At 37.6% G+C, this 23957-nt stretch overlaps 1 protein-coding gene across 1 annotated transcript in view; it reads left to right on the top strand.

The window, feature by feature from the left end:
* Positions 1 to 23957, top strand: part of med13a (mediator complex subunit 13a) — a 277360-nt gene that overhangs the window by 229971 nt on the left and 23432 nt on the right. The window contains exons 19-28 of the mRNA XM_051930909.1: positions 3086 to 3272; positions 5072 to 5450; positions 11073 to 11286; positions 11547 to 11738; positions 12035 to 12258; positions 12915 to 13057; positions 13284 to 13442; positions 13888 to 14061; positions 14583 to 14734; positions 22617 to 22790. Of these exons, the coding sequence (XP_051786869.1) occupies positions 3086 to 3272; positions 5072 to 5450; positions 11073 to 11286; positions 11547 to 11738; positions 12035 to 12258; positions 12915 to 13057; positions 13284 to 13442; positions 13888 to 14061; positions 14583 to 14734; positions 22617 to 22790 (1998 nt within the window). The remainder of the gene's footprint in view (positions 1 to 3085; positions 3273 to 5071; positions 5451 to 11072; positions 11287 to 11546; positions 11739 to 12034; positions 12259 to 12914; positions 13058 to 13283; positions 13443 to 13887; positions 14062 to 14582; positions 14735 to 22616; positions 22791 to 23957) is intronic.

Below are 23957 nucleotides of genomic sequence, written 5' to 3'. Positions count from 1 at the left end.
GTATCTGCATTTACAATTTACGTGTTCCTAACCTTGCATCACCCCTCGAGATCTTTTCTGTCATGAGCTGGGAGGATGATCACACCCCTACAGGTTAAAAAAAAAAAAACGCTGAAAGACTACCTTCACATTGCTCCCCTGCTGCTACGCTTACTTGCGGCTGATCTATCGTGTGAAGTCCAAAAGCACCTCTCAGTTGCTGATTGTTTGTTTGCCTTTCTCTATCTCTGTCCTTCCCTGCTTCTGACGCACACTGTTTTGAAGAGGAAGATATGTTTGCATTCTTTTAATTGTGAGACGGATTTGTCATCACCGTCTTGTCAAGGAGCACGTTTAAACTTTTGAAAAAGAGACATGTTTGTTTGCAGTGTTTGAATAAAGTTCCTGTCTCTACAATCTTCTGTGTTTCTGTGCAAATCTGTGAGCCAAGCATGGCACTGTTTACTTTGGCGGAGAGACGCAGCATATCTGCTATTGCCCAGTACAGACGCGGAGATCGCACTTCGGGACGCTCTTCGGCTTGCTGTCCAGTTTGGGGAGGTCCCAAGAGAGTTTACAAACCTCACATTTTCTTGATCGAGTGCTGCATTAAAAGGAATGCTTCTTGAACGAGAATCACTGAACCACATAAAAATGGCTTTTTCGATGTTTTCAAATGCAGCAGTTCACATACGTTTGCAACCCGAGATTTTTCTACTTTTTTTGCTCTGTCTTTCAAGAAAGTTGACAGCATCGATAGCGAAATTCTGAATTCACTGGCAACGTCTTTTTTCTTTTTGCAGCAATCGAGAGCTGCAAAAATGTGAAGTTTTTTTTTCTTATATGAGCTGTTATCGTTTTTTTCGTGTCTGCCGTTTCTATAGGAGGGTGACAATGAGTTAAATTCCAGTGGATGTTTTTCTGATGTTGGCGAGCAATAAGCAAAAGGTATCACTGAAAACGCAGGAAACAAAAAAGGCAAAAAAAAAAAAAAAAACAGTAGGGCCTACGAGGAAAGTTCGAAGAAAGAAAAAAAAATTAGAATGTTTCTGTTTGGGGATCATTGTGCACAACTGAGCTGCGGCCACAGAACTAACTGCTCTGTGGATGGTTCATTCAGCCATTTCAAGGTCTTTTGTGCACTTCGTTGTAATGAAAGTATCTGCTGAATGTACTTCGTAGTAACAAGATTTCTGTAGACTCGTGTCATATCGGGAAGCTGTCAGGACCATAAAAATACTTCGTTGTAATGAAAATTTCGTTGTAAAGATATTCGTTGTAATGGAATTTTACCTGTAATTCATAAATTACACCATTTCTATATACAGGTGCTGGTCATAAAATTAGAATATCATGACAAAGTTGATTTATTTCAGTAATTCCATTCAAAAAGTGAAACTTGTATATTAGATTCATTCATTACACAGACTGATGTTTAATCAAATGTTTATTTCTTTTAATTTTGATGATTATAACTGACAACTAATGAAAGTCCCAAATTCAGTATCTCGGAAAATTAGAATATTGTGAAAAGGTTCAATATTGAAGACACCTGGTGCCACACTCTAATCAGCTAATTAACTCAAAACACCTGCAAAAGCCTTTAAATGGTCTCTCAGTCTAGTTCTGTAGGCTACACAATCATGGGGAAGACTGCTGACTTGACAGTTGTCCAAAAGACGACCATTGACACCTTGCACAAGGAGGGCAAGACACAAAAGGTCATTGCTAAAGAGGCTGGCTGTTCACAGAGCTCTGTGTCCAAGCACATTAATAGAGAGGCGAAGGGAAGGACAAGATGTGGTAGAAAAAAGTGTACAAGCAATAGGGATAACCACACCCTGGAGGGGATTGTGAAACAAAACCCATTCAAAAATGTGGGGGAGATTCACAAAGAGTGGACTGCAGCTGGAGTCAGTGCTTCAAGAACCACCACGCACAGACGTATGCAAGACATGGGTTTCAGTCCAAAGTTATGTTCTCTGATGAAAGTAAATTTTGCATTTCCTTTGGAAATCAAGGTCCCAGAGTCTGGAGGAAGAGAGGAGAGGCACAGAATCCACGTTGCGTGAGGTCCAGTGTAAAGTTTCCACAGTCAGTGATGGTTTGGGGTGCCATGTCATCTGCTGGTGTTGACCTTGGACCTCAGAAAACACAATGGACCAACACAGCCATCTACCAGGAACTTTTAGAGCACTTCATGCTTCCTGCGGCTGATGAACTTTATGGAGATGCAGATTTCATTTTCCAACAGGACCTGGCACCTGCACACAATGCCAAAGCTACCAGTACCTGGTTTAAGGACCATGGTATCCCTGTTCTTGATTGGCCAGCAAACTCGCCTGACCTTAACCCCATAGAAAATCTATGTTTTCTATGGGGTATTTTGAAGAGGAAGATGCAATACGCCAGACCCAACAATTCAGAAGAGCTGAAGGCCACTATCAGAGCAACATGGGCTCTCATAACACCTGAGCAGTGCCACAGACTGATCGACTCCATGCCACGCCGCATTGCTGCAGTAATCCAGGCCAAAGGAGCCCCAACTAAATATTGAGTGCTATACATGCTCATACTTTTCATGTTCATACCTTTCAGTTGGCCAACATTTCTAAAAATCCTTTTTTTGCATTGGTCTTAATTGATATTCTAATTTTCTGAGATACTGAATTTGGGACTTTCATTAGTTGTCAGTTATAATCATCAACATTAAAAGAAATAAAAATACATTTGAAATACATCAGTCTGCGTGTAATGAATGAATCTAATATACAAGTTTCACTTTTTGAATGGAATTACTGAAATCAACTTTGTCATGATATTCTAATTTTATGACCAACACCTGTATACATCATATGCATGTGAAATAGGCAAAACTCTTAAATGGCTTAATTTCAAGTTTGCTCGCTAAATCAGAATTATGGGTGTTGAAAAGAAGTATAGAGCTCCATCTGCGGAACAAATTGCTTTTAAAGCACTATTCAGTTTTATGTTAATTTAACATTACAGACTATTTTTGTTTTTCAAAGAGCACCCTAAGAGGCCTTCAATTTTCCAAATAATGTTGGGTCACAGATGCACAATAATGTTTTCTCTTTTGTTTTAGTCCTGCCGTCTTGGTCAGCATCGCCCGATAGCCAAAGTACACAGTGACGGTATTGTCCGAGTGGGAAGCACAGCAGCCAAAAAGTTTACTGACCATCCTGTCAGTGAATGGTTTCTGAAAGGGGCCAGCAACAGTGATACCTTTGCCAAGCTGAAACTCTATGCTCAAGTGTGCCGACATGACTTGGGTAAGTGAAGATTCTATTCTTTACCTAAAGGGAAACGGTTTGCTCCCTACTTCCTTTTTCCTGGTCCTCTTCAGTGACTCTGTGGTTAGCATAAAGCTCAAGAGACCTCATTTTGATTTCTATTATAATCCTGTTTTGTTTAGAATTTATATTCTTCTGAATCAATACATGTTTTCAAATACATGTTTTTCTGTCTTCCTAATGTATCCTTAAAGAAGTGGATTTTAGGTTACTTGGTATCCCTAAATTTTATGGTATCCCTGAGTACTACTGACTGGCATTTCATTTAATAATAGTTTCTGCTTTTCTACCTAGGCATTTTTGCCCTTCTGCAAGCTGGTTCATAAACAGCTGAGAATCTGCTAACCTTTAAGAAGGAAGCCTCAGTATTTCTGATTGATTACTTCAAAGTAAATCTTGTGATTTCTTACTTTCTAGATGGGTAGGGAGAGGACATATGGCTTGATCTGAAGAAGATATTGCATTAGATGTCTTATTGAATTCTAATTTTATTAATTGCAATATAAGTAGTTAAACTAACAATCATTTTATTTATTTGCTACCGAAGCAGTGTTGCTCTGTTGTGTTACAAAATCCTCTGCATTAAGGATGGAAGTTGTATTTTAGCACAGGTGGATACAGATTGAATGAGTATGTTTGTACCTTGTCACATTTTAAGAATTGTGAATTCATAAAGGTTAGTGACTGATTTAATAAGACTAGCAAACAAGGTCATTGTTTTCCATGTGTTTGTAGTTTGCTTAGTTCAGGATATTCAGTTTATTTAACACTACATATTTTTGTTTTTAAATCAAAGAAGGTAACAATTTTAACAATAAATGTAATATTCCCATAAGAAAGTACACAGTGTCTGAATGAACTCACACAATTCTGTGAGCTGGTTAGAACTCATTGGGAGTTATAAGTGGTATTTTGGTTTAGACTCCATTATGAAGGAAGCGGTGAAGAGTTTTCAGGAAAGCTTTTTGATTGTTTGTTGTATGTGTTGCAGTATTAGTATCTTGCAGACCAAAATCCACATGGTGCATCAGTGAAGCCCATTTCAAATAGCTTACAATGTAAAGGGCATATATTTAACAGACAGGTGTGAACAATGCAGCTGTGAAAAGGGTCGGCAGGTAGCTGTTTTAAAATAAGATGCGATTGTAAATAATGTATACCTTGTGTATGTAATTAAATATTAATTAAAAATTAACATAATAATTAGTATTTAATACTCCTAGAAAATTTTGCCAAACATGTGATGTGCAAACATACAGCTCAGAATTCAACAGTAATAACTTGTGATTTATTTTGACACATTTTGTACTGAGTATGCAGTAAAATTCTGCACAATTCATTAATTCTATAACCTGTTTAAAACAGGTATGCTTTTGATTTTATGCATACTGTTAATAGACATTTGTTTGTAAGGTTTATCTGTTTTTGTTGCCTTTTTTCCTCAAACATATTGGAAAAATACGTTAATGCTGTTTCAAGATTTTTTAGTAGTATCAATTTCATAGAAACGTGTACAGGATTACATGAGTGATGTGTTCAATTATTAGGAAACGCATTCAAAACACAAAGTTGTTGGACAAAAATATACATTATATTGTTGATATTTAACTGCTTTTTAAAGTACAGGACCCCATCATTTTCAGTCTATTTTCATGGGTTAATGAGCAAGGGTTTTTAAATTAATACAAAGATTGCAGTCTTCATTTGTTTAATGTCAAAATTGTGTACTGCATGGTAACAAAGCCTATAATTATAAATTCCTTTTTTTCTCCTTGCAGGTCCTTATCTTGCTTCACTTTCACTTGATAGTTCTTTGCTCACTCAGCAGATCCCATCTGCTTCTAGCAACCAGGCCACATCTACTCAAACACAAACAGGTGGAAGCAGTAGCACAACAAATAATCTGATGTCTTGTGGCTCTAGCATTTCCAACACCACTATGACCAGCACAACCACACCTATATCAGCATCAGGAATGAGTGGAGGGATGCAGTCTGCCAAAGCTGGCTCTTTTCCACCTTTTGGGGGAATGTCTGTTCAGGGGACTCAGTCACAGAATGGGCAGCCTTCAAGTAGCCAAAACAACAGCAGCTTGAGTGTGGATAATGCATCTGGATCTGTACCGCCACAGCAGCTTTCTACAGAGCTTCCTGAGAGGTGAATTTATATTAATATTATGTGGGATTGTCATTGGCACCTTTCCAGATTTACACTTCGCACAAGAACAAACATAACTACATATAATTCATGAAGTGTTTCTAGTTCACAAGCTGATACTTGAATGACACATAAGTGTTACAGCTTTCAGAGAAAAATGATAAAGCACCTTCTGAAAGTTTTCTGTAATCAATGACTTAATGACGTTTTGTAATGTGTTTGACTAATCGTGTGATTTTTGCCTGTCCTTATGTGCAGAATTCCCATAACCTGATTGTTCACTTACAAGATGTGTGTTTTTCCACTTTTCCTCTGGTTATGTTGATTTATTCACATAAATAATATGAAAGTGTCTTAGTGTGAAGAGTACATCAAGACCTCCTGTCATCCAGAGACATAGAGTTTAGAGAGCAAGATGTTTCCTCTGTTTCAAAGGGAGACAAGCCATAAGAGTAAAAATGATATGCTTTATCATAAATTAAAAGCCTGCCAGCTTCATTGATGACCGTATAAAATATATACTGCTCAAAAAAATTAAAGGAACACTTTTTAATCAGAGTATACTATCGAGTCAGTGAAACTTCTGGGATATTGATCTGGTCAGTTAAGTAGCGGAGGGGGTTGTTAATCAGTTTCAGCTGCTTTGGTGTTAATGAAATTAATAACAGGTGTACTAGAGGGGCAACAATGAGACAACCCCCAAAACAGGAATGGTTTAACAGGTGGAGGCCACTGACATTTTTCCCTCCTCCTCTTTTCTAACCGTTTTTTTCACTAGTTTTGCATTTGGCTACGGTCAGTGTCACTACTGGTAGCATGAGGTGATACCTGAACCCTACAGAGGTTGCACAGGTAGTCCAACTTCTCCAGGATGGCACATCAATATGTGCAGTTGCCAGAAGGTTTGCTGTGTCTTTCAGCACAGTCTCAAGGGCATGGAGGAGATTCTAGGACACAGACAGTTACTCTAGGAGAGCTGGACAGAGCTGTAGAAGGTCCTTAATCCATCAGCAGGACCAGTATCTGTTCCTGTAGGTTGATAATTTTCATTTCCATCAAACATCCTTTTGTTCCTAACACATTACCTGGTCCATATCAGTATACAGTGATCCCTCGCTATATCGCGCTTCGCCTTTCGCAGCTTCACTCCATCGCGGATTTTATATGTAAGCGTATTTAAATATATATCGCGGATTTTTTGCTGGTTCGCGGATTTCTGCGGACAATGGGTCTTTTAATTTCTGGTACATGCTTCCTCTGTTGGTTTGCCCAGTTGATTTCATACAAGGGACGCTATTGGCAGATGGCTGAGAAGCTAGATTGCTTACTTTTCTCTTTCTCTTGCGCTGACTTTCTCTGATCCTGACGTATGGGGATTGAGCAGGGGGGCTGTTCGCACACCTAGACGATACGGACACTCGTCTAAAAATGCTGAAAGATTATCTTCACGTTGCTATCTTTTGTGCAGCTGCTTCCTGAAACGACATGCTGCACAGTGCTTCGCATACTTAAAAGTTCGAAGGCACGTATTGATTTTTGACTGAAAAACAAACTCTGTCTCTCTCTCTTTCTCTTTGTCTGCTCCTGACGGAGGGGGTGTGAGCTGCCGCCTTCAACAGCTTTGTGCCGCAGTGCTTCGCATACTTAAAAGCCAAACAGCCCTATTGATTTGTTTGCTAGAGATTGTTTTCTCTATCTGTGTGACATTCTGTGCTCCTGACGCGCACTCCTTTGAAGAGGAAGATATGTTTGCATTCTTTTAATTGTGAGACGGAACTGTCATCTCTGTCTTGTCATGGAGCACAGTTTAAACTTTTGAAAAAGAGACAAATGTTTGTTTGCAGTGTTTGAATAACGTTCCTGTCTCTCTACAACCTCCTGTGTTTCTGCGCAAATCTGTGACCCAAGCATGACAATATAAAAATAACCATATAAACATATGGTTTCTACTTCGCGGATTTTCTTATTTCGCGGGTGGCTCTGGAACGCAACCCCCGCAATGGAGGAGGGATTACTGTAGATATCCTTTTTTCCCCACTGAGTTCTGAAGTGTTTTCAAAGTCTTCCTTTAATTTTTTTGAGCAGTTTAATTAGGAGGTTCCAGGAACTGATGTGCAAATACAGTACATTTGCAAAGTATTAAGACCCCTTCCACTTTTTTCACATTTTATGTTGCACCCTCGTATCTAAAATGTATTTTTCCTTCATCAAGCAACACTTAATACCCCAGAATGACAAAGTGAAATTTTTGCAAATGTATTAAAAGTAAAACACGGAAGTATGCACTGACAGAAGTAGTTGGATAATTTTGCTGTGACACTTAATCTGTTTTAGGGACACCAAGTTCAGTTGATCATCAATTAAATGTTTTTAAACCTTGTTTTGGAGTCCACCAATGGTAAATTCAATTAATTAGACATGATTAAAAAGTACACATACCTGTCTATATAAGGCCCTACAGGTGGTAATATTTATCAGAGCAAAAACCAAGCCATGCATCAAAGAAATTGCCAACAGAGCTTAAAGGCAGGACTGTATCCAGGCACAGATGTGGGAAAGGCTACAAAAAATGTCTGCAGTATTGAAGGTTCCCAAGACCACAGTGTTCTCTATAATTTTTAAACAGAAAAAGAACATCAGCTGTGGGACCTGATTTAGATAGGCATGTGCCTTTCTTAATCATGTCCTGTCATTTTAATTTACCACAAGTAGTCTCCAAACAAATTGCAAAAAACATACCAACAACAATGATCAGTAGAATGGGGTGCACCTGAGCAATTTTTCAGGTGTCATCGCAATGGGTCTGAATACTTAACATGTTAACATAATAGTTTTCAAAAAAAAAAAATCTAAAATCCTGTTTTCATTCTGTGGTATTGAGTGTTGCTGGATGAGAGGAAAAAAAATAATTTAAATGATTTTAGCATAAGGCTGCAACAAGTGGTTTGTGGTATACCAGTAGAAATTTGTCAAACAGGACAAATTTAAGTGTGTCATTTTTACTGAGGTTTAACATATCAGGACGCTGTCTTTGTTACTAGTCGCAAAAGTGATGCAATAGTGTGGTGGAGATTGAGTGTTCCGTTAGCTTATAACACAACATATGCCAACTGGTTAGGGAAAAAGAAGAATGTCTAGTCCACACAGGATTCAATTAGTTATAAATAAATTTGAGTATTCATATTAGTCAAGTTGTGTATAGCCTACATGTCCTAAAACTAACAGTGTGTTTCTCTCAGAAGTTGAATTACTATAATTACAAGTATATCTATGCTATAATAATAATCACAGACAGCAGAATTGGATGGCAGTAGGACTCTGGCAGCTTTTGTTCTATTAACCTCCTTTGCGTTAGACCCGAGTGTCACTTGGACTCTAAAAACATTAGTCTCGAGCATCACTGAGGCAACTATATATATGTGTCTCGTGTAAGCGTTAGACCTGAGGATTACTCGGGCTGTACAATTGCCAACAGCATTGGTGCCTAGCGTTGCTCAGGAATCGATATAAGCGTTTCTTGCGTAAACGACAGGCCCGAGTATTACCCAGGCAATGGTGCAAGACATTAATTACATGCTGCATTTTATGAAGAAATGCTTCTGTATTTTTCATGTTTTGCATATACTTCCGATGATCAGTGCATTTATCATTTTTAATTATTAGCTTGTATTGTCATTTATATATTGAACAGATTTCCAACCACACTGCTCTATTTTTAAAGGGTGTACTTGTAACACATTTTCAACACCCCAAAAATATTTTTTTGCTCCTGATCCTGTTCCATTTTACTCATGAACCTAAAATCCCTGATTTGCTACTGTTTTATATTAAAATTAAGTGTTCATCATACCAAGCAAAAGCTTGTTTCCTTTCTCATTAAACATAAAGGGAAATAACTTTCATATTTTTATTCTTTTCAATTTTAAAGCTATTGTAATATTTAAAAGCATCCACACGTAATTCTTAAAGCAAAATGAAAAATACCGTATTTTTTGCACCATAAGACGCACCTGACCATTAGACGCACCTAGGTTTAGAGGAGGAAAACAAGAAAAAAAATATTCTGAACCAAATGGTGCACTAATATGTTTAATAAAATATAGCAGAATAATATTTCAACCATGTAAATTCAACAGCGGTATTAAGAAACATCATCACTGTCATTAACAAATAAGGAGAGACTTTAAGGTTCAAGCATTCTTCTAGTTTTATGGAAACCCCAAGAACTCCTCATCGCTAGTGTCAGAATTTATTAAGCTCAGTTGCTCACAATCACTTTGCAGCATCACGTACCTATCATCACGCGACATAACCTGTCCAAAGCCACCAGGGGACAAAGCACGTTTGGACCAATGCTCCCTGAAGTTATATCGCCAGTCTAGTCCCATCTATATTTGTAATGCCACAAAGCCCTTCATCTCGTGTTTTGTTGTGGGTTTCCAGTTTGAAAAATGAGAATGCGGTGCAAGCACAGCCCTCGATTCAAAAAATTGCTCTGCATACCTGTTTGTCTTGTCTGACAGTAGCTGAAAGGCAGCTTCAGGAAAGAACAGCCTGAAGTAGTCCAGCGGCTGGTAATCTATCGAGTCCAGAGTCCAACTCAGTGATAATGCGCTTTGCTCCCTCATGAGATGTAGACGCTATCTTGCCTTTGTTTATATTTGTTTAGATTTCGCAACTCACGCACACGCAAGGATTAGATGCCGAGTCAATGAGTCTAACATTCCTCCAAGCACAGAGGGAATGCCTGTAACGTAACAGTGAGTTTTGTCGCCCTCTAGCCCTGGATGTCGACTTTTGTCAGGTATTACACATCATGGTCTGTGATGCAATATTCGCACCATAAGACGCACAGACATTTCCAACCTTCTTTTGGGGAAAAAAAAGTGCATCTTATGGTGCGAAAAATACGGTAAGTATTAAGGGTACATGTGTTATTTATGCTGCATCTGTAAAAGTGTTAAAGAATCCCATATTGTTTAATGCTGTATGTTATTTGACAACTTTTTTTTTTTTTTTTTTTTTTTTTATAACTATAACCTACACTACTTCTGATTTGTTTTAAAATTTTGTTGTGTGTTATTTTTTTACATTATTGAATGTCAGTGCTATGTTTTCTGTGGTCATTGTCTGGAGGAGAGAGAGAAACAGCCATTGAAATTTTGGTAGCTGCATACAGTAATAACCTTGGTAAAGGTGGCTAGGTTAGATTATTTTGAAGTGAAAAGTGTATGCAAATTAGCTGAAATGCAAGCTGAAGGAGAGAGTGATTCACAACTGGGTACCAACATTCAATGGTGACGTTTGTGGCAGTAACGGTATTTTGTGGAAAAAGAAAAATATTAGTCATATTTCCTGAACAGAATTTTAGAGTTACAATAACATGGGCATTTGCAGATCAGAAAATTAGGAAAAGTCAAGGAGAGAGGAGTGTGATATGCACACTGCGGAAATAAAGATTTAAACACACAGCACCAGTTGGTGTTAGCTATGGTGCTTCTAGTGTTAAATTATTTTCATTATGTAGAGCCAATGCTGTCAGATCTTGCAATGAATTGTTTTACTACTAAAGGAACAGGCATGTTACATATTTATTTGTTTGTTTGTTTGTTTGCTTATTAGCACTTTGGAGCGAGACAGGGTTGGAGTCCCTACAGATGGAGATTCCCATGCAATAACATATCCTCCTGCTATTGTTGTGTACATTGTGGATCCTTTCTCATATGATGAATCTGAAGGAAACACACACTCTGTGTGGACTCTAGGTCTTCTTCGTTGTTACTTGGAAATGATCCAGTTCTTACCATCTCATGTGAAGAGTGCAGTTTCTGTGCAGGTATGAATGTTGATTGAACTTGATCTAGCAAAATCTTGATTTTGAGGTCTTGCTATTTTTGATTTAATTGCAGTTTAAAAATGCTGTTTTTAGAGTCAGATTTTCATAATAACTGGTAGACAAAAACCAAAAGAACCATTTAACAGTGTATTTACTTGGTTTTGATATAACCTGTTTAATATGAATCTCTTATCAACCTGACTTGTACTCCTTGCCAATGAAATAATTTTTCTCTTTACACTCTGTCTGTCTGTGTCTAGATTATTCCATGTCAGTACCTTCTACAGCCAGTGAAGAGTGATGACCGGAACATCTATGCTCAACACTTGAAGTCTCTGGCATTTGCCGTTTTCACTCAGTGCCGAAGGCCACTTCCTTCCTCTACTAACGTGAAAACATTGACTGGTTTTGGACCTGGCCTGGCCTTAGACTCTGCTCTGAAAAGTCCAGAAGTAAGTTTTTGAAAATTTTGTTTAGTTTCTGCTGAAGTCAGAGTCATGTGACTGTCAGTGCAAAGAAGTTTGTATTTAATTGTGTGTTGTAGATGGCTATGTTCTCATAGCAAGCATACAAAAGTGCTATATATATTCCAGTGCTTGTATTATACTTTTTAGCATTTTAAAGCAGCTACCAATATTATTGACAGTAGGGTTTATTGGTTTCTGGTTTAGTTTTACTTGATTTATTGAATAGCTGTGTGTCCCTGGTCTTTGTACTCAGTAGTAAACTCTCTTGATTTTTGTTTTAGAGACCTGAATGTGTAAGACTGTATACACCACCATTCATCCTAGCCCCTGTCAAAGATAAACAAACTGATCTTGGAGAGACTTTTGGGGAAGTAGCTCAGAAGTACAATGTGCTGTTTGTGGGGTACTGTCTGTCACACGATCAAAGATGGCTTCTTGCAACTTGCACTGACCTCTATGGAGAATTGCTGGAAACGTGTATTATCAACATTGATGTTCCTAACAGGTGTGTACCTACAGTGGGCCCTCTTATAGACCGTGCAAACTAAAGCTGATTGTTCCAGACCAGTTTTAAGCAAACGTAACTTGTGGTTATCTACAGATGTGTATATTATGTGTCTGGCTTCAGTAAGACTACATTTGAGTTTACCTGGATAATATGTTTAGGCTCCGCTTGAAGCCATGGGGGGCTCACAGCACAAAAATGTGCAGTCTAGGTGCTGTGTCTATGTGGTATGATTATATTTAATTGAAGTATTTTGTACTCTGTGTATCATAGGACTGGGAAAGAATCCTACCCTCATGACTGTCTGTGTGGAGTTTGTTTTTTCTCTCTGTGCTTGTTGGTATTTCAGTTTTCCCATATTTTATTGATTCGGTTAGTTTATGACAAATTCAAAATGGTCTGGCTTGAGTGAATATTTAAATGTGTGCTGTACAAGTAGACTGAAATCCTGTGTATAGTTTTGTAATTTCAGGTAAACTATGAATATTTAAGGTTCTATGTCTTTGCATTCATGTGTTTTTTGATGTCACTTGACTTAATTTGTATTTTATTGAAATTAAATCATTGGACTTTGTGACTGTTTAATGGTAATGATTGACTCAAAATCTGTAATTTGTCAACATGTTCCTTTATTAAATCATTCTTTTTATTTTTAGAGCTCGAAGGAAAAAGGGATCGGCTCGAAGAATGGGTCTACAGAAACTCTGGGAGTGGTGTGTTGGCCTTGTTCAGATGACTTCACTACCATGGAGGGTTGTTATTGGACGATTAGGAAGAATAGGTCATGGAGAGTTGAGAGGCGAGTGATGTATCTAAGCTGCTGCTCATCTTTTACATCTATATACATGATTGTATTCCTCCTTTAAATAATGCATTTGAAACCTGATTGAAAGGTTTTATTAGTCTGGTATTTTGGTTATATTTAACTATAATGAGCATCTATTTATAAAAGCTGCACTACATTTAATACATCCTGATGCTGTTTTAAATATGCTTACTTCTAACATTGTATCTCTTCATTTTAGACTGGAGTATTCTGCTCAGTCGCCGAAATCTTCAGTCACTCAGCAAGAGGCTGAAGGACATGTGCCGAATGTGTGGAATCTCTGCAGCTGATTCCCCCAGTGTTCTAAGTGCTTGTCTTGTTGCCATGGAAGCACAAGGGTCCTTCGTTATTATGCCAGGTAATAATACTACAGGGATTTGTAAATAATGCGATTGCTTCTCTTGATTTGTTTTCTAGATTTCATTTTTATTTAAGCTCTCACTACTATAAAGCAGATGTCAGAGGTATAATAATTTAAGCACCTACTGTAGTTATCAATTTACAGTGGATTTTCCCACCAAAAAAGCAAATTGTACCAAAAGGTTGTTCTCTTACTTCGCAAATATAATGCACTTTTTTATTGTTCACTTTATCCAAAATGAAAGAAAATGTCAAAATTACATTTGTTCATGAAAAAAGTGTCTGAGACTAATAAGTTTGAAAAGTTATCACTATGTACAGTATTTCAAAGGACCAATTCGAAAATGTTTATTAATCTTTTTGTAAAGCAGTGACCATATAAGAATAATATTGAATTGTACTAGTTTACACCTAATTGCCATTTTCCCCTCTCTTGTGTATAGATTCTGTGTCAACGGGTTCAGTATTTCGTCGTAGTACAACTCTAAATATGCAGACGTCTCAGCTGAATACTCCTCAAGACACTTCCTGTACACACATCCTGGTATTCCCTACATCATCCTTGGTTCGGCCTTATACCCCAGAGAATATAGACCTGGCATTTAATACCAACAATGGTTAGCTTTATTTTATATAAGATACTGTTACTGGCATTCAGACTAAATAAGTGTCATTCTGAGCAGAGAAACCAAGTACTTTATAGTGGGAAGACTAATTTTTCTATGGAAATACAATTTTAATTTAATCCAGAACATAGAAATAACGTTGATAATTTGAATAGAAACATCATATTACTTAGTTCATATTTTAGGTTTCATTAAAAAGCAGCAGAAAGCAGGTAGTATTTGGTTTTCCATACTGCATCAGTGACTCTTAATCTAAACACCTCAATACATCAGGTAAAATAAGCATCAAAGCATAACTAGCCTGAAAAACTGTCTATGTACTACATACTGTATATATTTTGTACAGATCAAATGCTGTATGCTGTTTTGTAAAGGAGAATAAAATACCAGTTTTTTTTTTAAGTTCTGTCATGATGACATTGGTAGTGATGGACACTAACATCAGAAAACCTTATAAAGTGAATATTGTAAGTTATTTTTTCCCCCATTCATTTTCCTTTCCAAACTCACAGATGGATCCGATGGAATGGGTATTTTTGAATTGCTTGACACGGGTGATGACCTTGTTGACCCAGACATTATAAGTATCTTGCCTGCATCCCCAACGACGTCACCTGTGCATTCACCAGGCTCTCATTACCCCCATGGGGGTGATGGAACTAAGGTAAGGTCAAACCACCCCAACCCCCACAGCATTTATTAACAGAGTGAGAAATCAGGTGTTTTTTTTATGTACAATTCTTGGAGATAAAATAAGAAGTAATGAGAAAACACAATTTTTGTATTAATTTTATTTCTAGAAATTGTATACAATCATAGTATACAAACACACACATACAATTTGCAAAACCTATACAACAAAAACTTCAAAATCAATCTTGAAAAAACACCAGAGATTTAAAAGAAAACAGAAAAAAACAAAACCTAACAAAACAAGAGTTCAGACTCTAACCAAGAGAGAGAGGAGAACAAAAAAAAATTTCTCCATATATATGAATGCTTATTCTAAATGTTTTTAATTAAGTCTTGCCATGTGTTAAAGTTTTAGACATATCCTCTAACCGAGAATTAGATTTTTTTTTTCTTTTTTCATTTTTCAAAAAATATAACTTTTAATACGTTATACTGTGTAATCCCTGCAGCCTACGAGAAATGTCATAATGCCAGGCCACCTTAAATTTCTTTGCACCTCTTCATCAGCGTCTTTGTTTTGCAAATGTGTCAATCAGCACAAACAGTCTGCAATCCAATCCCTAACTAACGGAGCTGAAATGAGACACAAAATGCTCAAAGCTCAAGTCTGTTTATCTGGGTGTGAGATGCCTGGAATTGTATAGGGTAAATATATATATTCCAAATAATTATATATTACTTCATGTGTTTTCAGTGTCGATAATGATCTGGGTAAATGTTTGATGACAGGAAATACAAGGCAAGAAATGTTGAATACATAACTAAAACTGAAACAAAATGCAAAATACAAATGAAGTGTATAACGAGTGAAGACTGAAGTCCAAATATCAAATAAATACTTTCAAAAAAAGTATAACAAAACCAGAGCACCTTTCTTTTTCTTTGGTTATATTCTTGAATAAATTATTCAGTTTACATGTTGCTGTCAATATGTAAAAACAGAAGACCTTTTATCAATCGCATGTCTGGTTTAGAGGTAAGAATGGCTGCTTCTAAATCAAGAGGTTGAGGGTTCGATCCTGGGTCTTCCTTGCATTTTCCATTTTGATTAATGAGGTGCTGTTTTATTACTATTATATAATTAAAACATACATTTGATTTGAGTCTGTAGCACCCGTTGTAAATTTTTGCTACTTGTAAAAGATATCGCTGAAGGGATATGTATATATTCCGAATAACAATATATATTATTTACCCTATACAATTATGGTCAACAAAGTCCCAGATAAAGAGACTTCAGTGTCTGATTTGACTTCTGCTGCCTTGGTAGGGGATGAGTGAGCAAGCTGCCTGCTACAGTTGCTGATTGATACATTTGCAAAACAAAGACACCGATGAAGGGGTGCGAAGGAATTTAAGGTGGCCCGGCATTACGACTTTTTTTCATAGGCTTCAGTGATTCTAGTGTTAAGCAAGATATGTCTGCATGGTTGTAGTGTGGTATAGACTATTTCAATAAATTTGTCTTTGTCCATAGCCCATCTTGGAGTACTCCAAATATAGCTGTAAATGGGTTAGGATGGACACAAAGGCTTCTGATCAGTATATACAGATTTTTGTCCAAAATTGTTAATTTTGTACATCCTCAAAATATATGTCATATTGATGTTAGAGCTAGATTGTAATGCTCGCAAGTTGGATCTTGTTTTGGATACATTTTGGAAGATTTTAAAAGAGACAGTTGTGATCAATATAACATTTTAAGCTGAACTATTGCTTAGTGCGTGTAGAGCTAGAGTATATTTTAGGTACGGTTAACCTTCCACTCCTTTTCTGAGATGTTAATAGAAAGGCCCTTTTCCCACCATATTCTTTGTGATGTTTTTATATATTGTTGAGGCGCTGTCTGAGTCTTCAAGACTGTTCAGTATTGCCCCTGAGACAGTAATGAGTGGGAAATCTGGAAAATTGTTTGTTTCTTTTAATAAAATTTATAATTTTAAAATAGTGAGAAAATTGTGTTACTGGAAAGTTAAATGTGAAGCCCAATTGTTCATAAGATGCCAATTGATTATGTGCAGCTCAAAAGAATTTTCCAAAGATTAAGTACTGAGTAGTGTGAGAAGCTTCTCTGCCTTAAAAGTACCTCCTGCATTGTTTCCATATTATGAGTGATTGTTGGACGATTAGATTACTGATTTGTTAACAAAAGTTAGTATTTACTGGGGCACAAAGCAGAACATGACAATTTAATTTTCATTGCTGTCCAAGCAAGTGTAAATTCATTAAGTTGTGCCGATTTCTAGGTCTTTATGGTGTATATTGCTGTCCAGTAATAAAATTGAAAGATAGGTAGTGTCAGGCCACCTTCTCTTTAGGTCTTTTTAGAGATGCTGTTTGAATGCATAGACATCTCAAATTCCAGATAACTGGGATTATGATTGAGTCTGACTTACTGATGTATGTAGGGATGCCCTGAAATAGAAATAGTAACTTAGGAAGGATGTTCATCTTGATAGTATTGATTCACTCTGCTAAGGTGAGGTGGAGGATAGATCATCTGTTAACATCTTGTTTGATTTTTTTTTCCCATACTGTTATCAAAATTATGTTGAATGGTATCTTCAAATTTATTCATGGAAGACTACTTACAGCTAAAGAATTAGCTGTACTTGCCACTTCCGGTTGAGAGTACGCTGTGCGCATTTTGCTACCGCTTCTCACCGGCGTTGTTGTATTTGTTTTGTTTTGTCCCGTCTGACTTTTCGACCTTTATCTTCTGATTTGACTTCTCTTTTCGAATTTTACTTACGAATGCCACTGGCGATTGCCCAGATCACACCTGTGCGAGCTCTCTTCCTTCTCTCGTTACTGCCTTTGCAGTGAGTATGAATCTACTCTTGCTTCGTTTGCAGTCGCCAGTTTGAACTGCGAAAGTGCAGCCTGCCCGCTGTGCTTTACCTTTTCTAGCTGGTTATGCAGTGAGATTTGGGTTGGCTAACATTTGTAGCTGGAGTTAGCATGGTGTTGTGTGGCATTCTGTTCGCTCTTGGCAGTGTCCACCAGTGTCTGGATATTTTTAGTCTGTTCTGTCTCTGGTTTGGAATTGTGCTGTATGTTGTCATTTCTACTTTTTTTTTTTTTTTTTGGCAATGCAGCTTATATGTTCTCCATATGAACTTAAAAATCTTGACTCTCATCCACGATTGGTCTCCCTGACTTAGTTTTTGCCAGTCACTTGGAATTACTCTGTGTCCTCGCTATATTCACCGGTCTAAAAGAGGCCCCTCACGGATCTATGGCTCGGATGTGTTGATTCCAAGTAGATTGACATCTCACCATGTTCACTGGCGTAAAGCTAGGGCTGTCCGAGGAATAAACATGGGCCATCTTCGTCCTCTTCAGTAAGTGTCTGGGACCTACTGTGCCGGCTGTTGCAACTTTAGGCTCGCCCTTTTGAACACTCGCTCCATCATTAACAAGACCTCGCTGATTAATGACCTTATCTCCCAGAAGCAAGTGGACATGTTTCTTCTTACAGAAACTTGGCAACAACCTGGTGACTATTTACATTTAAACTTGCTGTCTCCCCCAGGCTATAGTCACATATCCAAACCCAGGTTAACAGGGAAAGGGGGTGGCCAGGCTGTGGTTCATAGAGCTACCTTGACAATGAAGGAATATATTGCTATTAAAATGGTTTCCTCCCCTCCTGTACTGCTGTTGTTAGTTTATCGCCCTCCCAAATCTGTGGTGAACTTTGTCTGAATTTAATGAACTTCTCACTGTAATCTCATCTCTTTGCCCTGTTGTATTTTTACTTGGTGATTTTAATATTCATGTTGATATCAACTGCTCTCTTACAGTTGAATTTCTCAACTTTGGATTGTTTTGACTTGACACAGCATGTGGATTTCCCCACTCATACTCGGGGTCATATTCTTGATTTGCTTTGTTCAAAAGGCTTGAATAATGTCTCTGTCTCAGGTTCACTCTCTGATATTTCTGATCATAAGATTATTGAATGTAACTTTAGCATTATTACCACTACATCTGTCAAGAAAAAGTCTTGTCACCTATCGCAACATTAGATGTGTTAATTCTGATTTGTTTGCTGCTTCCCTTCTGTCTTAGTCTCTTTCTGAATTGCATAGTCTTCCCTCTCTTGGGAAACACAGCTGTTATAAAGGGAAACCATGTTTTCAACTGTTAGATAACTTTGATCCCTTAAGGACTAGGCAGGTTCCTGTCCCTGGTACACCGATGAGCTCAGGGCTATGAAAGCCACTAGCCAGTGTCTTGAACAGCTTTATAAGAAAAAGGGCTTCATAGTTCATTCACAGCTTTACACTAAGCACATACTTAAATATAGGGATGCCCTTAACACTGCTTGCTCCAACTATTATTCCTCTCTCGTAAATGGTGCTAAGACTAGGCCTAGAACTCTTTTTAGAACTGTTAATAAACTCCTCCAACCCCCTCCTCTAGCATGCCCCAATACAGCTGAACAGTGTTAGGCATTTCTTTAATACCAAAATTGATCAAATCTATCACAGTTTCCCCTCCACACCACAATCACTCACTCATTCTCGATCTCCATCATCAAGACTTGCTTGTTTCTCGCCTGTTGACTCTCTTACCATCTCTGAACTTATTAATAAGTCTAATGCCTCCTCCCGTCTGCTTGATCCTGACCCCACTTCTCTGCTTAAGACATGCTCATCCATATTCCTATTGTCTCATTGGTAAATGCATGTTTCATTTCAGGTTCTGTCCCTACTGCCCTCAAAACTGCTGCAATTACCCCAATCTTTAAACCTGACCTGGATCCTCCTCCTCTCTCCATTTACAGGCATATCTCTAATCTCCCTTATTTGGCAAAGGTGATGGAACGTGTGGTTGCTACACATCTCCATGCTTTTCTTCTAGAAAATACACTCTATGAGCCTTTTCTGTCTGGCTTTCATACACAGCACAGCACTGAGACAGCTCTTCTCCGTGTAGTCAATGATCTTCTCTGGTCTGCAGATTGCAGTTCCCTTAATATTCTCCTCCACTTTGACTTAAGTGCAGCATTTGACACTTTTAACCATGAAATCCTCCTGTCATGTCTGTCTGCTGTAGGCATCTCTGGCTTAGCCCTTCAATGGCTCACATCATATCTTTTTAATAGGCAACAGTTTGTCACACTCGGCCTATATAAATCCTCCACCTCACCTGTGTCACATGGTGTCCCTCAGGGTTCAGTCCTTGGGCCATTACTTTTTCTACTTTATATCCTTCCTTTGGGTCAGATTATTCGCAGACATGGCCTTAACTTCCACTGTTATACAGACGATATACAGTTATGTCTTAGTACAGACTCCCCTACAGATTCATCTCCCCGCACGCTCAATGAATGCATCAATGATCTTAAGCTACTGAAGTGTTACTGGTAGGTCCAAAATCCCAACTTTCTAAGGCACCCAATTTCTCTATTTCTGTTGATGGTACACTTGTCAAACCTGCTCCTGTTGTCAGAAATCTTGGTGTTTTGTTTGATTCATCACTTAACTTTGAGCTACACATTAGGTCTCTTTCCAAAATTTCATTCTATCATTTCCATAACATTGCCCGCCTCTGTCCATTTCTGTCCTTTAATGATGCTCAAACTCTGGTTCATTGTTTCATAATATCTTGTATTGATTACTGTAATTCCCACTTCATTGGCCTCCCTGCAAAATCTATATAGAAGCTACAGTATATTCAGAACTCCGCAGCTGAGTCACTTATACAAAGCGTTTTGCTCACATCTCCCCAATTCTCTCCCAGCCTCACTGGTTACCGGTTCCATCAAGGATTAAATTTAAGATTCTGCTTCTCACCTTCAAAGCCCTACATAACCTTGCCCCCTCTACCTCACTCGGCTACTAGCTCTTTACACTTCTTGTCACTCTCTCAGGTCCTTGAGCAGTAATCTCCTTACTGACCCACGCACCAGACTCTCCACCTTGGGAGGCAGGCCCTTCAGTGCTATAGCCCCTCAACTCTGGAACTCTCTTCCTCAGTCTCTTCGAGATTGCTTCTGTTTCTGCACATTTAAATCTCAACTGAAAATTTTCCTCTTCTACGAACTTTTGTCATCTGTGTAATTTTTTTATTTTTTTTTTATATACTCTGTATGTAAAGCGACCTTGGGTTTGTGAAAGGCGCTCAATAAATGTAACATTATTATTATTATTTTGTTTATCGCTAAATATTTTAACTGTCTTGATAGAATGAACAGATTAATGACCAGTCTAGTGTGGTGTGCTAGAGACTTCTCTGGAAACAGCACACTTTTATTCAAATTGATTTTGAGTCCAGATGTCCTTTGAAATCTTCTAATGCATTAAGGACTATTGTTAAAAGATTTTTGTGAGTCTGATATATAAATTACCATATCATCTGTGGTATTTTCTATTCAAGTCCTTTTCTGATAACCCCAATCAATTAATCTCTAATGTATTTCGAAATGAATAACCAATGGCTATTTCAAAAAGAAAAAGGGCACCCTTTTCAAGTGCCACGTTCAAGTTTGAAGTAGTCTAAATTTGTGTTGTAAATACAAACTGAGGCTTCTGGACTTACATTACATTATTTCATCTATGTAGATCTATTTAGGCCAAACCAATTTGTGCAATGTGGTGAATAGATAGTCCCATTCAACTCTTTTTTTCTGTGTGCAAAGATAGTAAGATCTCTGATGTGTTAGGTTTCATGGGTTGAGTATATTATGTTAAACAGATGCCAAATTGAAGCCAAGTGTCTTCCTTTACTGAATCTGGTTTAGTCTTTTGATATTAAAGAAGGAAATACTTTCTAGGTCCTTATAATAATAATAATAATAATAATGTTTTATTTATGTAGTGCCTTTCATACACTCAGGGACACTTTACAATTCAATAAACACATTAAAAAGACATTAGAAACTACATATTAGAAAAAGAATAATACTCATTGAAAAGATGTTTTTAATTTTAGGAGCAATCACACTGAAAGCTCTGCCCCCCCATAGTTACTAACCTGTGTTTAGGTACAGTGAGTAAGTTAGCATCTGATGATCTTAATGCACGGGCAGGAGTGTAAGGAAGCAGCAGCTCAGACAGATAATGAGGGGCTAAACCATGAAGGGCTTTAAAGGTGATGAGAATAATTTTATATTTGATTCTTGAAGAAACTGGTAACCCAATGCAAATCATAGAGGACAGGAGTGATGTGAGCAGATTTTTTTAGTGTGTGTAAGTAAACGAGCAGCAGAATTTTGAACATAGTGTACTATTGATATATTTAGTCGGGAGGCCATAAAACAATGCATTGCAATAGTCCAGACGGGTAGTGATGAAAGCATGATTGAGTGTTTCAGTATCTTTCACACTGAGGAAAGAATTCAGATGAGCAATGTTGTGAAGATGAAAACAGGCTCTACTATTGAGCTAATGTGTGGTTGAAAAGTAAGAAGCTGATCAAAGATGACACCCAAATTATGGACTGATGCTAAGTGTTCAACCAGGATCCCATCGACATCAATTTTTAGCCCGCAAAGGGTAGAAAGGACAGATTTGGTACCAACTAATAAGATTTCTGTTTTATCAGGATTGAGTTGTAAAAAAATGTCATTGATTTCCCAAATCCAGTCAGTCAGTGCAACAGGTGAAGATGTTCTAGCTCATGGGTCCCCAACTCCAGACTTAGAGGGCTCCAGGTTTTCATTCTAACCCTTTTTTAAATTAGTAACCTGTTCTTGCTCCTAATTATCTTGTTTTGAATTCATTTTAATTGACTTGTTTTTTAAGATTTTCTTAGATATTCTTTGAGAAAAGTTTACAATGATCAATTTATAATGTATAATTTGCAAACAGTTCAGTTCTAACATTATTTAAATCTATTTCTAGGGGCCAGGTACTGATAGACTTCTGTCAACAGAGTCCCATGATGAAGCTCCCAACATTCTACAGCAGCCACTGGCTCTTGGCTATTTTGTCTCAACAGCAAAAGCAGGTCCTCTGCCAGATTGGTTTTGGTCAGCCTGTCCCCAAGCACAGAACCGATGCCCCTTATTCCTTAAGGTATTTTGTTAAGATTTTGAGTCAATTAAATTATCTTTTTTATCAAAGTACAATCGTAGTCAAGATCAGTTTGTCATTTTTCATTACATAGAAAGTAGTCTTGATAGTAACAATTTTCTGTTTACAATGTATGCAAAGTACTGGTAAAGTAATTCACTGAACTATAAAAGTTTGTAGATGTCTCACATTATTTTTGGACTTGGTTCAGGCGTACCAGATTATAAGCTCTACTACAAATAATGTCATGTTGTCCTCTGTTCATATTATGCTGAAAGTGGTATTCCCAAATACTGGCTCATTAATTTATAATAGAAACAATACCAGTTTTATATTGAAAGGTAATAGTAACTCCATCAGATTCACAAAATTTAAACTCGGCCTCATCATCCAAAGCATTTTTGGTTAAATACTAAAATAGTCGTTGAAATATCTAAATGCTTAATCATTATTCCTAAGATCCATATTCAGAGCCGCAATTAGGTGACTGTTTTCAGAATGGTCATTACCCAAAATTTCAGTTTGGGTACGTTTTTGGAACTGATTTCCTCAGTCCAAAAAACTAAACATTAATATATACTGTTGTCATTGCATGTAGGCCACTACTTTAACCAAAGCCTATGAAAAAAACTCGTAAACCTGGCCCACCTTAAATCCCTTTGCACCTCTCCATCAGAGTCTTTTGTCTTGTAAATGTGTCGACCAACACAAGCAGCAAGCAGCCTGCAGTCTGACTTTTCAGTTGGCAGCATTTGGCAGACACAAGAACGTCAAGATTGGGCTTGATGTCGTGCACGGTAGCCAGTCACAATGTTGCACGCAGCTCATCTGTAAGTCTTGAACGTAACGCTGATCTGTTAATCTTCTTTGATGAGAAGAACTGTTTGCATGCGTATGTACTGCCAAACATGGCCATAATTCTGGCATTGGGGTTAACAAGTTTTGGAAATCTTTCGTGAGACACAAACTTGTAGAACTCTGGGACACCAATATCCATATATTTCTGTTTAAGCACAGTGTTGCACTGTAAGTCCACAATCTCCATCTGTAAATCTTCTGAAACACAAGTAACGTCCACCGCAAACGGAGTCGTACAGAGTGTAAATTGAGGTTCAAGAGTCCCGAACTCCTTAAAACGTCGCTCTAACTCTTCAAGTAATTGAGAAATGA

This window comes from Erpetoichthys calabaricus, chromosome 8, assembly GCF_900747795.2.
Source record: "Erpetoichthys calabaricus chromosome 8, fErpCal1.3, whole genome shotgun sequence".
NCBI lineage: Eukaryota > Metazoa > Chordata > Cladistia > Polypteriformes > Polypteridae > Erpetoichthys > Erpetoichthys calabaricus.
This window is presented reverse-complemented; position numbering and strand designations above follow the sequence as displayed.